Below are 14,045 nucleotides of genomic sequence, written 5' to 3'. Positions count from 1 at the left end.
CAAAGACTTTCACAATAAAACAGGAAACATGAATCACAACTCAGAGACATGGACTCAACACAGAGACAGAAAATGAAACATGGAACTGAACTATACATGAAACCACCATTCCTAAAACATGGATAATAGAAACATGAAACTAATAATAATAATAATAATAATAATAATAATAATAATCACAACAAGAGAATGAGAAACAATCCAAAACACCAAGATAACTGAAACACAAGGTACCAGAGAAACAAAGAATAATCCATGATGCAAAAGTGAACCAAAACATAAAAAACTGAAAATACTGGGTCCAACGGACCCAGAACCGTGACAGTATCAGACTCTCTCAAATGTGTTTGCTCATAGGGGGTTAAATTATTATTTTGGTTTTTCTCTGTATGTATTAATTTAGGATCTACCTTACAATGTAAAGTATCTTGAGGCGACTGTTTTTTGTGATTTGACACTGTATAAATAAAATTGTAATGACTTAATATAGAAGCTAAAAGCATATCATTAAGCAAAACACTGCAGGATGGAAAACATAGATATGGTAGATCAAACCAACCACATAATACCACAGTAAATGCTTTGCTGTGACACTGGTTAGTACTGAAGCTGATGTACACACAAAGATTGAAATTTTTCTCTTCAGCTTTAACACTGGAAGTTTGATTTTATAAATGCAGCCAGCTGGGCAGTGCAGCCTATCAAAGCTAGAATAGGGAGAGATAGCGTGAGACAGAGGCTGTGAATCTGTCACAGAGCAACTGAATTTCTTGTTCGTATGTTCTTAATTTATAAGAACATATTTTACTTTGCATGCAAGAAAACTGCACTTTCCTAAACAGCGTGTACTCTGTCTGTACCTGCTGTTTAGTTGTCCTTAAATTTCTAAGGTTAAACTTACAAGCTTTGAGTGAGTGACAGAAAAAACAAATATTTAAGCGTGAAGATTTAGACTGTCACAGTGACTTCCTCTTTTGCTGAACATAATCAGGAAGGACAAGACTGACTCTACTTTTACATTGTTTTAGTCTTCTGGGTGTTTCATTACTACTTTTTTCTGACATTGGGAGCATTTAGTTCATATGTTTTATTGTAATTCTCTTTCATTTTATTCTGCAATCTCAAGAAAACACTACGCAATAGAGGAACCAAAGTATTTCTTTCTCAAATGGCTATGTGTAGAGCTACAATTTCATAATAAATTAGATGCAGGTCTTCCATTGTTCGTGCAATTTTTGAAAGATCTGCCGTAATTCTTTAGTCATAAACCAGTGCATGCGTGGGTTCTTGGCTTCCTGGCCGATCAATCAAATTGAATAAGTAAGAAGTAGGCTTCACCAGAGCTGCACTGTGAGTGTCACAAATGTTCTTTGTAGTGTTTATGAAAAGAGTATTTTAGGCTTTAATTGTCACTAAATCTATAAAATACTCCAATAACCTGTTTTTGTTTTTTCTTTGTGAAGAACTTTGGGTCTTTTATGGATACGTGTGAATTGAAACTTTATAAAATTTACAACTGTACTGTACACATAGATCACACTGAAGAATACATGTTCTTAGTTTCAGACTGAGTTGTTCTTTGATGTCACTAGAAGAGATGTTATTAAGTTCAAAGACCAGCCAAGGCCCAGCTAAGGGCCCATCACAGATCTGCTGTCCATTTTAAGTCACTGTATCTGTACTATAATAGCAGAACCAATGACATGCGTGACGTGTAACACATGTGAGACGTGTGATTGAGCAGAAGACCAGTTTCCACCCTGACTGTAAAGCACCTGTTAGCTCAACGATCTTCCATTAACAACTACTATTAAAGCTGGATATCAACAGGCCACAAGACAAGCAGAACAGCACTGAATGAGCAAATCCTGGTAAACGTCAAAGGTCATCACTCCAGTGAACACGTCTCCATTGCACTGAGTCCAGTGCTGGTGTGCTTTATGCCACTGTAGTCTATGCTTTGCATTGTGCTTGGTGATGAACCCATGAAGCTCCTTGAACATGGAAACCAATTCCATGAAGAACTCTACATCAGGTGTGTCAAATTCATTTTACCTCACAGGCCACATATGGCCCACTTTGATCTTAAGTAGACTGGACCACTTAAACGATCATTACGACAGCAAGCCAGCACGTGTATTCACTGAGATCTGATTTTGGGAATAAACTAATTCAGATGAACAATTTGTAATATTTGTACCATAATGTTTTATTAAATAATCTACTAGATGGACTGATTAGGGTTTTGCATTTTGACCAGTAAAATTAGAAAGTATTTGTCATTTAGTGTATCTATACATGTATCTATATCTATAGATACATGTTAGTTCATTAGATGGGGGGATTTAATAGTTTATATTTATCATGTATCATAATAATTAATATTTCCCAAATCCAAATTTACATTTGTGGCCTCATTACAACATGGCTAAATTAAAAATGGCTTAACATTTATTGAGCTCAGATATAAAATAAGATTTTTCCACAACTAAACTTATGTGCCAGAAATCAAATGCCTGGTGTTGCTGCTCAACAACCAAATTGTAGTGTTACTGTGCTCTTTCCCACACTTTGTGATTAATTTTAGTGCTGATGCAGTCACTGCAGATTTGCTAAAAGATACATGTAAATGTAAGTAGCCTACTTGTAGAAAAGCAGAACTGAAGAGTTTTTGTCAGAGGCATCGAGTGACGCCTCCAGCAGCTTTGTGATAAACTGACTTTATTGCACTTTCTTAAACAAGTTCTCTTTCTGTACTTCCTTCTTTCCAACATCAGCTGGGCGACACGGTCCACTGTAATTCTTCTAAAACTGCAAAACAATAATTCTACACTTGGGATTGTTTGGTAAGGAAACATTTTATTGCTTTTATTCAATAACTTTTTACTTTTCTTTCATTGCACTGACAGGCACATGTAAAGTAATCTTACTTACTGATGTTCAAGTTTTATATGAACTGCTTTGTGTTACATTTTTTATATTTCACCATGTTTCAAAGCAAAATCCTACAAGAAAATAAAAACAAGATCTGTATAAATGAAGAAGGAACATTTTTATGATAAAACAGCTTTAAAAATATTAAGTACAGTGTTAGAGCTCCGTACATGAAATTGTCTTTTTTTAATCCAGGCAGTAGAGTAGTCTGTGTGTGAACATGGAGACAGTCAGCATGTTACTGATTGTCCTGTTTGTTTCAGGTGAGTATTTCAGTATTTCAAAGTCATTATTGGAGTTATTTTACAACGTAAACTTCATTTACTAACAGAGTGAACATAGACCTACTTTTTGTACTGACTTTAAATTAAAATGTTTTTGTACAAAATGTTAACACCTAAGGAACAAAAAACTTTGGTGGCACTTTCAAGCATTACACTAGACAGTTTTTGAAACTCTGATTATGAAGATTTCCATCTTACATCCAAACAGCAGATGGTGGTGGAAATGTTCCTACTATCTCTGGAATATCAGCTAAATGTTTAATTTAAAATGGAAATATGCAAAAAAAAATTTCACGCTAACTAAAGTGTAGCAAATAGTTTAATCAGAGATGAGAGTTTTGTTTGGGAGTAGAAAAACATGTAGTTATTTTGTTTAATACTGATATGTGAATGGATTAATCATTAAATTGTATTTACAGGTGCTTTGGCTGGTTATTCCTATAAAGCAGACCTTTTCATAACTGCACCAAAGCAGCTGGAAGCACTGAGTGGATCTTGTTTGCAAATCCCATGTAGGTTCAGACCCAAAGAAGAACAGAAATTTAACAGCAAAAGTGAAATTTTTGGAGTGTGGATTAAAAATAATCCCGAATTTACCAACGAGGCAAACAATGTGATCTACAACAGTAGTGGAGCAGTTAGCATCTATCCAATGAGTATTACTGGAAACCTGAGTCAGGGAGACTGCACCACTCTGTTTACTAATTTAACCACCACATACACAAACAAATACTTCTTCAGAGTAGAGAGTGAAACATTCAAGGCAACAGCTCAGTGTGATCCTCTTCAAATAACAGTCACAGGTAAAGACTGAAGTTTTTAATCCATTTATATCAAAAAAATAATACAAACCTTTGTTCTGATACTCACTCTCTTTAATGAATGCAGACATTTACAAATCATTTATAAAAGAACATAATATGAGATAAAGAAGAGAAAATTTATTGTAATTTTTTTTAAGAAGATGTTTTTTCAGATTTAATTCATTTCTACGTCAGTTTTAGTTTACTTCAGCAAACTGAGAATGCACAGCAGTTCAAACTGCATGTATGTAATATACTGTTCTTTAGTGTTAATATGTTTGTGATATGAAACCACAGATTCTTCTTGGAGGCCCAATAATACATACCCAGATTTCCTCCAATTTAATGGATTTAGAACATACCTGTCACTCCATCCGTCCTTTTCCTCCTTTCCTCATCAGATATCCAAAGGGGCAGGGATTTATTTCAGCTGTCATCGGGCGAGAGGTGGAGCACATCCTGCACAGGTCACCAGTCTGTTGCAAGGAGACAGATAACCATTCCTACTCACACTCACACCTATGGGCAATTTAGAATCATTTACTTAAAGCCAACAAGGTTGAAACAGAATTTTCTTTACGTCTTTGTCCTCGACAGGTCTATGACAGGCCGCTCAGACTGGCTGCTCTGCCAGTTATTGAGCTTTAAGCCACAATATGGGTGGCTGTAGTTCAGGAGGTAGAGCAGGTCGTCTGCTGATTGGAAGGTTGCTGGTTTAACCTTTGGCTCCACCAGTCTGCATGCCAAAAATCCTTGGGCAAAATACTAAATTGCTGTCCGATGCATCCATCGTAGTATGAATAGGTGTGAATGTTAGTTTGAAAGCACTTAAAAGCATTGAGAAAGTGCTTGTGTGGCATGTTGTATAAAGCGCTTTATGGTCTGGGAGAGTAGAAAAATGCTACATAAGAATCAGTCCATTTACCAATAGCAACAGCAGACATGTGGAGTGTGTACGCTTTTCTGCCTCTCATAACCCCAGTGATTTTCCTGTGGTTGGAAATCTCACGTGATCTTGTAACATCACAAGTTCAGGCAACTAACCACTCCTACTCAATTGTATCATGTCATCTCAACAAGAATACAATTAACTAGTTTTAAGTTGTTGAATTTCATGCAGATCGTCGATGATTTAATTCAGTTCACCGTGGAAACATAAAAGTATTTTGTTCAAATTTCACTTTGGACTCTTGTAAATGTAACAACAACCCAAATTTCATTTTTTTGCAAACATGCCCAGAGAAAGCAGCTGTGTGTGTGGTTCCTCTTGTAGATATGTTTTTTCTTTTCATTATAGACGAACAATTTGAAATTCTTGGTGCAGAAATGGTCTTCAAAATGTGTCGATATTAAGAAAAAACATCAAATGTCTCACTTTTAACCAGTGATGTTTCAGGTTTAATCGATTTGACTGTCAGTTGTTGTTTATATTGACAAAACTGAGAATCCATAGTTGTTCAAACTGCATGTATGCTTTAGTGTTAATACGTTTGTGATGTGAAACCACAGATTCTCCTTGGAGGCCCGATATTACAATCCCAGGTGATCTGAAGGAGAAGGAGTCTGTCACTATAACCTGCTCAGCTCTCACTCCCTGTCCACACTCCCCTCCTCAACTCACCTGGAATCTCCAACAAGACTCTCACAACAAAATAGAGAAAAACACAGATGGAAGCTTTACAACTAAAATCCAGCAGAACATCACTCTGTCAGACACACATGATGGAAAGAAGATCAACTGCTCTGCCAGATATCCTGTGAACCAAGGAAAAGACACCAAGACAGCAGAGACAGAAGAGACTCTCAATGTTTCATGTAAGACAATCAGAGTTTGTTGTTGAACTGAATCCTTCAGGACACCATGGTATATGGGATATCACTTTCTCTCTTTTATTTGTCCAGATGCTCCTAAAGACACCTCAGCATCCATCAGTCCATCAGGTTTGGTGTCAGCAGGCAGCTGGGTGAACCTGACCTGCTCCAGCAGAGCCAAACCTCCAGTCAGCAACTTCACCTGGTTCAAGAAGAGCAGAGATGGAGCTGTGAAAGTATCTGAAGGAGAGATTTACAGCTTCAATGTAACAGATGGAGGAGTTTATTACTGTGTGGCCACTAATGATCTGGGTAATCAGACATCAGCAGAGATTGACTTGACTGTTGGAGGTAAAGTTACTCAGCATTTAGCTGTTTTTTTAATTTATTTTTTAATCATTTTTTGAGGTATTTCTTAAAAGTGAGTTGAAAAGGAAGCAAATTTAGCTTCATGAAGTTCAAATCTTGTAATGTATCCTGCAACATGTGGTTGTTCATCTGTTAGACTTGAAAACTATTTTTTCACCTAAAACAATCTTATTTACTGTTTTCTGCATTACAGGTGGAAACCTGGTTGGTGTCTACACTATAGTGAAGACTGTTGGAATCATAATGCTCATGAGCACACTGATCTTATTTGAGTGGTGAGACAAATGTTTCTGTGACACACGCATTTGAAACCAACTAACTCATCGTAAAACAACATAATTCAGTCTTTCTGGTTTCTTTGATTTGATTCTGTTTTTTCCCTTCAGCTGGTTCAGATCAAGACGCTCCAACAAACCAGATACTGAAAGCTGTCAGATGAACAGAGTCACATCACAACACATCAACTAAAGTTTCCACAGGAGGAAAAACTCCACCTTCAATTATCACTTAATTCCATTCAGTGACTTTCAACAGTTGTGCATGACCATTTTACTTTGAATGTAGAGATGCTGTTGCAGAAATCGAAACATTTACTTTGTGGATAATTTCATATCATTCCTTCGCTGCCCTGAGTCTGTTAAACAGGGGCTGCTTCAGCCTGACCATCTTATTTTTTTATAGTGTATCCATGAATATTGATCTAACACCACACTTCTGTAAGACTGATCCAGCATAATGTGTGGAGATGCACGCAATTTTACACTCTATTACAGGTACAGCTGTGTTCTTGCTATTACTACAGAATCAATTTTAAGGTTTTACTATTTGTTTTTAAAGCTCTCCATGGTTTGGCTCCAGGTTACATTTCAGATCTTCTTAGCCTGCACTTACCCACTCGATCTCTGCTCTCCTCCAGTCAGATGGTTTTATCAGTTCCACGCTCCCAGCTCAAATCTAGAGAGGACAGGGCTTTCTCCATTGCCGCCCCGAGACTCTGGAATAGTCTTCCCCCCTTCATAAAATTCTCTTCATCCTTGGAAGTCTTTAAATCGATTCTCAAGACCTACTTATTTTCCAAGGCTTTCAGATCTCTTTGATATCTTTTTTTTTATTCTGTCTATTTGGTCTCTTATATTATGGATGGTGTTGTATGTGTATATACGTTATATTCACATATGTGTGCTTGTGTGTGAATGTGTACAGTTTTGTATATGTATGTGCATATTTGCATGTACATTATATGCTATATACTCTTACATGTCTTACAATTCTTTTTTAAAATGTTTTCTTTCTATTTCAATTCTTTTATTATATTATCCCTCTGTTCAGCACTTTGGCCGACACTTGATGTCTTTTAAATGTGCTATATAAATAAAGATGACTTGACTTGACTTGACTTGACTATTGAATAACAGCTTCTGCTGCCCCCTTTGTGGACTACACAAAAGAACATTTGTAATGCCCTGAAGTGTTCAGGCTGCATTGGGGGAATAGCAGTGATTTACAAGTACAACTTCAGTTATGATACATTTACTCTGAGCTCATTTCATTCCTTCAAAGTTAACCATGAAAGTCCAGTTTGCTGTAGTATTATCCACCTGTGATGACTTTCTGAATGAATTCTTTGATCTGTTTTAATACATTGTTGCAAAATTAAACCAAATCCCTTTGGTAGGTGATTTTAATTACACTGATGATCTAGCTCTACAACCTCAGAATCTGTTAACAGTGCAAAGTCACTTGTATGTGAATGGTCTCCTTGTGATCCTGCAGTCGTCCCATGCTGACTTAACCATTTTCTCTTTATCTCTCCTGTCTGGACTTTTCTGTCAACACTTCAGAGTGAGTTACTGAGAGAGAGACTTCCTGTGGTCCTGTCTGAACTGGAGCCCTGGAATCATTAATTGGAAATCATTCTGTTGTCACATTCTGTTGTTGCTTCACTGTGAATAAACACACTGAACTTAATCCTCTGAGTCTGCGTTCTTAGTCTAACCAGTCCATTACTTGTGACAGTGGCAGCAGCACCCCCTTTGGTCTGTTCAGCTAATCTATAAACTCCCTGCAAATGCCATACGTAGCTATAACACCAGTCATAGTCATTTCTTTTAAGTAATTGAATCTTTGTATCAACAAATATTTGTATTCCTGGTCTGGTCATGTCAAGGCCCGTCATCTAATGGAATAGCAGAAAAACCATGTAATGGCTGGAGTGGAGCTTTTACTCCAAGCAATCATTTCAAAAGAATGAAAGTACTACAAAAGGTACATTAGTAAAAGCTCTGAAGAATGCAACAGTTCCCTGAGTGCTCAATGAAGCCATAAATGTTTAGCTTGATGCATAGGATAAATAGAAGCCCACAGCTGAGGGCAGAGAAGTCCAACAAGATCTGTGATCACTCATCTGCCCTCTTTCATGGGTGTTAGGCTGCTTTTCTCTTTACATCACTACCTGTTTCTTATACTGACACAGTTATACTCTAGTCCAAGCATATTCTTATTTGAGCCAATCAGCCACCACTTTGTGTGCTCTACATTTGTGCTCTCTGTCATTCTCTCTTTGTGCAACACACCACCTCCCCATCTCCACTTCACAGACACCTCAGAGCTCCATCCAAGCTTCAGCCTTCAAATTCATCCCCGCCAGCTTCTAGCCTTCAGGGGGTCGTGTTCAATCTCTGGTATTCCATTCTAACATGATGGGTCATCAGGGTGTTACGTGCCAAGGGGTGTGGCTTTGCTTTTGTGCTCTGTTTTGTGTTCTATTCATCTTTCAGGCGTCAGGCCTCCTCTGATTGGCCAGTTCGAAGTTGATTGGCAGGTGTCTATTGGCTGGACTGGGCTCAGTTGGCCAATCACACTCCAAGGAACACTACAAATGAGCCGCTCCCTGGCCAGCTGGGGGCTGCTGGCTTCTGCTTCGACAAACATTTGCGAACAGGCTTCTGTATGTTGTGTGTGGTGGGAGGCTGGACAGGTAAGCCGGGGTACCCTATACATTGGTTGTAGATTTTACTCTGTTAGACACACTAGGTTATGCGGTTGATGCCACCCTTGTATGTTTTCACTGACTTTTATCGAGTAGCTAGGTAGGCCTTTTGTTTTGTTTTGCATTTTTCTTTCAGTTAGGCTAGGCCCTGGAAGCTACCGACCTCTTTTTGTTTTATTACTTTCTTTGATTTGGATCAACCGCCCAGTCCTGCTCCCCCCCCACCTTTTCTCTGTTGTTAAGATTGACTGTCCAACCATTAAATTCTGCCTGATACCTAACTGCTCTGTGGTCTTCCTCCTTCATTGATTGTGGTTGTCCAGTGTTGCTGTCTCCTTCCTACCTTTGCCTCCGCCATGGGGGGGGGGGGCGTAACAAGGGTCTAAATCCCAAATAAATTAATCATTTTATATAAATCATTATCAATTCTTTTAACTAGTTTTTCTGTAGGGATGTTGCTGGCGACTAATGTCTTTGTCGACTAACTGACGAGTTTAAAACTAAGAAATACTCAAGTTATATTTTGGAAACTTTAATGTCAAAAACTAAATATGACAAATAAAAACACCTGAAAAATGATAGACTGAAATATGTCTTTCCCTAACGAAACATATTTTTTCGTACAAATGTCTTAAACTCTCCTAGAATGAAGATGAAGCACATTTATTATTTTTTCAGATATTTATTTACTGCTCTTGACATGCAACTAAAATATAAAATGCCTTTTTGTATTTATTCACCTCAAATGTTGTGTGTTGGGCTGTGCAGTAACACTGGATTCCTTTGTAACATCTCTGAGTGTCACCGAGGCGATCGTGGCTCAAGAGTTGGGAGTTCGCCTTGTAATCGGAAGGTTGCTGGTTCAAGCACCGGCTTGACAGTCTCAGTCGTTGTGTCCTTGGGCAAGACACTTCACCCATTGCGCCTACTGGTGGTGGTCAGAGGGCCCGTTGGCGCCAGGTTCCGGCAGCCTCACCTCTGTCAGTCCGCCCCAAGGTGGCTGTGGCTACAATGTAGCTTGCCATCACCAGTGTGTGGATGACTGGTTGTGTAAAGCGCTTTGGGGTCCTTAGGGACTAGAAAAGCGCTATACAAATACAGGCCATTTACCGCATCGCTCCTGTGGTGGTGCTGTGACTGCTCATAGCTTAACAATACCTGCATATTTGATGTCTACAGATATAATGTGACATTCATACTGAGAGTTATATGTATTCTGTAAGCTGTTATGCATGTTTGGAATTAACTTAAGTTAGTAAAAAGGTTGTTTGACTGTGATAAGTAATTATCTTGTGTTGTCTATTACAGGATATTTGCAGAAAGGACAAAACTGTTGTTGCAGTGTTGTATTTGGTATCATCACATCAGGCCTATAACAGCTTTGCAACTAAAGCAAGATTGCATCTTCTTAAGTAGCAGGTTCTCTGTCTGTACTTCCTTTTTTGTTTGCAACCGCACGGAGCTAGTTTCTGTGTTTGACCACGTTACTGATATATGCCGACTGTCACACATTGTAGTGGTTATTTAGATGGTATCAACTCGTTGCATAATTATTAACTGATGAAGAAACAAACAAAATAAGGTGGAATACAGTTTTTCTCCAGCTCCTCATTGTCTATTGTGGTAATCACTGTCAGCCTGATCTCTGGCTGCAGCACAGGGCTTGTTTGATGTGTTTGGTCTGTGTGATTTCACAGAGTGTGTCTTTTTTAAGAAGCAGTCAGAACAGCAGAAAATGAAGATGTTCATTATGATGAAACCAAAGCAGAGACCTTCTTTAGTCTCAGTGCAGGACAGCACACAGAAGCAGGATTTAGTGCATTCACAGATCAACGTGTGCAACAGCGTAACGCCGAGACGTGAAGGCCCAGAGAGTATGAACTCTCATTGTATCTACTGAGTGTGCAAGTAAGTGTGCAAGACTGAGAGCAGAAGAGAAGTGCAGAGTAAATGAGTGTGCAGTTGAACAAATGTTGTTACAGAGAAATGTTCCCTCTGAATACGTCCCAATTAAAAGGTCCATTGGAAAGGTTCAACCAGGAGCTGGAGACACAGCGGCACGCGTAGGTTGGAGGAGTTCAGCCTCAGCATGCTGTTACTGATCTCACCAACATTTCTTACCCTCCCTGATATAAATGACCTAAAACATACATTTTATGACATCAGCGAGCCAGAAGTTGGAACATCAGGGAACCTCTGTGCTACACGATTGATGATTCACCACAAGGATCCTCTGTAGCCAAATACCTCACAGAACAATTACATTGAATTCAATTTGGAGTTTCCGTTGCTTGAAGGAGAAAATATAATCCATTAAAGACTTTTACAACTAGTATTGGGACACAAAGTGTCAGCAGAGCAAACTAAAGACTGAACGTCCAAACAAATTAGTTGTGGACTAAAAATAAAAATTTAATGGATATTTTTGCTGCCTATCATTAAAAATAATTCTTAGCTAATATGTTATGTACGCTCAGTGAATGAGAAGATAATGACCTTTTTTAAAAAAGAGGAAAACGGATAAAGGATGCCATGTGTGGAAATATAAGAATCTTATATATTGAGTCAAATCTACATCTACTGAGGAAGAACACTGATACATAAACACAGGACACTTGGTCTGATTCTTTGCACTGCACCTCAAATATGGGAGTAGATAGTGACTGTAGGAAGCAGTGGTACAGGGGTGAATTTAGAAATGAATGCTTTGCTATCACACTTGTTCTGGGGCCTGTTCTTCGTACGTCGCTTACTACATCCAAGATCAAATGACACATCCAAGATCAAATCATCGCGCTAACCGTGAGCTCGCTAATCCGGTTCCCCGAACACACCTGCTGTTGACGATTACTACAGCTGGATGAAGTAATGCGCGATCACTGGGTGCCGTAAAAGGGGCTACGCATCGATAGCAGAAACAGTGATCGGCAAGCCTCTGATTGGTCGGCGAAAATGTCGAAGGAGCGCGCACAGTACTTCACCGCAGCGGAGCAAGAACTCCTGATTGAGGGATTTCAGGAGTACCAGAGTGAAATTAAAACGCAAGGTAACAGTGCGAAGGCTGCAACAGCAAGGAGAGAGGGCTGGCAGAAAGTTGCTGACAAATTAAACGCGTAAGTAATGCAACATATTACATGGCACCATACCATATCATATTTTATCATATCAAATCATACCACATGATATCCTCTTACACATTAGAGCCACAACCGGACCCACCAGAACATGGGAACAAGTAAGAGTGAAATACAAGAACATACTACAGAATGGTAATATCCAACACTCATATTGCTGTCAGTCACTTGAAAAGACACCCCTGAAACAATCCCTGTGTTTGTGTATAACAGCAACCAAGAAAAGGGCAGAGCAACAAAAGACAGGTGGTGGTCCTGCACCCCCTCGTCACACCCCAGCAGAGGAGCTGGCCCTAAGGTTGAATGCCACCAGACCCATTGTTGAGGGCATCCCTGGGGGCAGCTCTTCCGGAGACCAGAAGCCGGGGTGCAGTAGCAGCAGCACCTACATAACTGGTGAATGGGCTCATGATTCCATGTGCACAATGTCAAATATGTGGTTGTTGCCTAAATGAAAATGCTATTCGAACTGTGACATTCATTCATTGGCACTGTGGGTTTTCTCTGTGTGTAGTGTTACATGACACACCATCACTTTTACCTGTTCCCATGGAAGGGGTGACTGGAACATGCACAGTAAGTTGGGAGATATACATATATCTGTCCCCACCCAATTGTACAGACCTATAGGCTGTACCACACCCCTTAGTAACACCATTGTGTTACCATTGCACAGGACAGTGACGCAACCCTGTCAGATGGCTGTGGTGTGGCGGAAGACCCTGTGAGTACATGCATGAATTGGCCTGAAATACCATCTACTTGTGTACTGCCATGTGTGTCTGACTGCAGTATGATTTGCAGGCCAGGAGGCCGGCAGAGAGGCCTGCTGATGCAGAGGTGGGCAGTGTTGTGATCAATTATACTGCCTATATGACATGTATTCCCCGTTAAATGTTGTCACCACAATTGACACAGGGTGACATACGTCTGCTCTACAAGAGAAGTCTCCAGCAAAAAATGGAGTATACTGAGCTGAAGAAACAAAAGCTCCTAGGTGAGATCGAACTACAAGCCCTAATGAGGCATAAACTACAATTGGAAATCGAGGTGCTTCAAAAGGAACTCCAGAGTAAGTAGGAATACATGTTCATACGGAGCACTATTGCTGACCCTGCGTGACGCAGTATACATGCTCTGTTTTCCCAGGCAACTGATGACTGGCCTGTGTGTGGTGGGACAGACAACGATGCTCAAATAAACGTCAATAGAAAATGTGTCATGTCATGTTTTTATTATGCGAAATTGTGTTGCACAATCCTGTCCTGTGCAGCTCTGCCACTAGGTTGGTCCAGGTGCACTGGCTGGAGGTCATCATCAGGCTGCACCTCCACCACGGGGGTCCTCTCTCTTCTGATGGTGGCAATGTTGTGCAGTACGGCACATGCAACAATAATGTCACATGCCCTGTCAGGTGCAACCCTCAGGCGTTTTAGACACTGGAATCGTTCCTTCAGTTGCCCAAAGGTCATTTCAATGCGTGCCCTTGTCCTGGCTAGGGCTGCATTGTAGCGGGTTTGTGGCCCAGGGTTGGGGTCAGGGAACGGTGTCATGAAGTACTGCCTGCATGCATAACCTCTATCTCCGAGGAGGATCCCATCGTAGGCCCCTGTGTAATGAAGAAATGCTGTTATGTTAGGCCCGACATGAGTATGTGGCATCAACATAAGCCTCTTTTACTTACCACGCTCAAATGATGTGCATAACCCTGACTCTCTGA

General features: G+C 39.8%; 1 protein-coding gene across 1 annotated transcript; it reads left to right on the top strand.

Moving 5' to 3' along the window:
* The first annotated feature begins 2,783 nt into the window (after window positions 1-2,783).
* Window positions 2,784-6,670, top strand: LOC146701471 (B-cell receptor CD22-like). Its single transcript, XM_085468875.1, has 7 exons — window positions 2,784-2,846; window positions 3,130-3,197; window positions 3,638-4,021; window positions 5,531-5,836; window positions 5,924-6,184; window positions 6,396-6,477; window positions 6,589-6,670. Exons 2-7 carry the CDS (start codon window positions 3,155-3,157, stop codon window positions 6,668-6,670), a joined length of 1,158 nt encoding a protein of 385 aa, XP_085325001.1. The 5' UTR covers window positions 2,784-2,846; window positions 3,130-3,154.
* Window positions 6,671-14,045: the final 7,375 nt, after the last annotated feature.

This window comes from Copadichromis virginalis, linkage group LG9, assembly GCF_057382275.1.
Source record: "Copadichromis virginalis isolate Kocher_CV1m ecotype Utaka linkage group LG9, C_Virginalis_male_GT1.1, whole genome shotgun sequence".
In the NCBI taxonomy this organism is placed as follows: domain Eukaryota; kingdom Metazoa; phylum Chordata; class Actinopteri; order Cichliformes; family Cichlidae; genus Copadichromis; species Copadichromis virginalis.
This window is presented reverse-complemented; position numbering and strand designations above follow the sequence as displayed.

Coding starts and splice junctions, on each gene's coding strand:
- LOC146701471 (XM_085468875.1), top strand. CDS start 3,155: ATGGAGACAGTCAGCATGTTACTGATTGTCCTGTTTGTTTCAG. Junction 4,022..5,530: donor TCTTCAAATAACAGTCACAG/GTAAAGACTGAA, acceptor GTGAAACCACAG/ATTCTCCTTGGAGGCCCGAT. Junction 6,478..6,588: donor ACACTGATCTTATTTGAGTG/GTGAGACAAATG, acceptor TTTTCCCTTCAG/CTGGTTCAGATCAAGACGCT.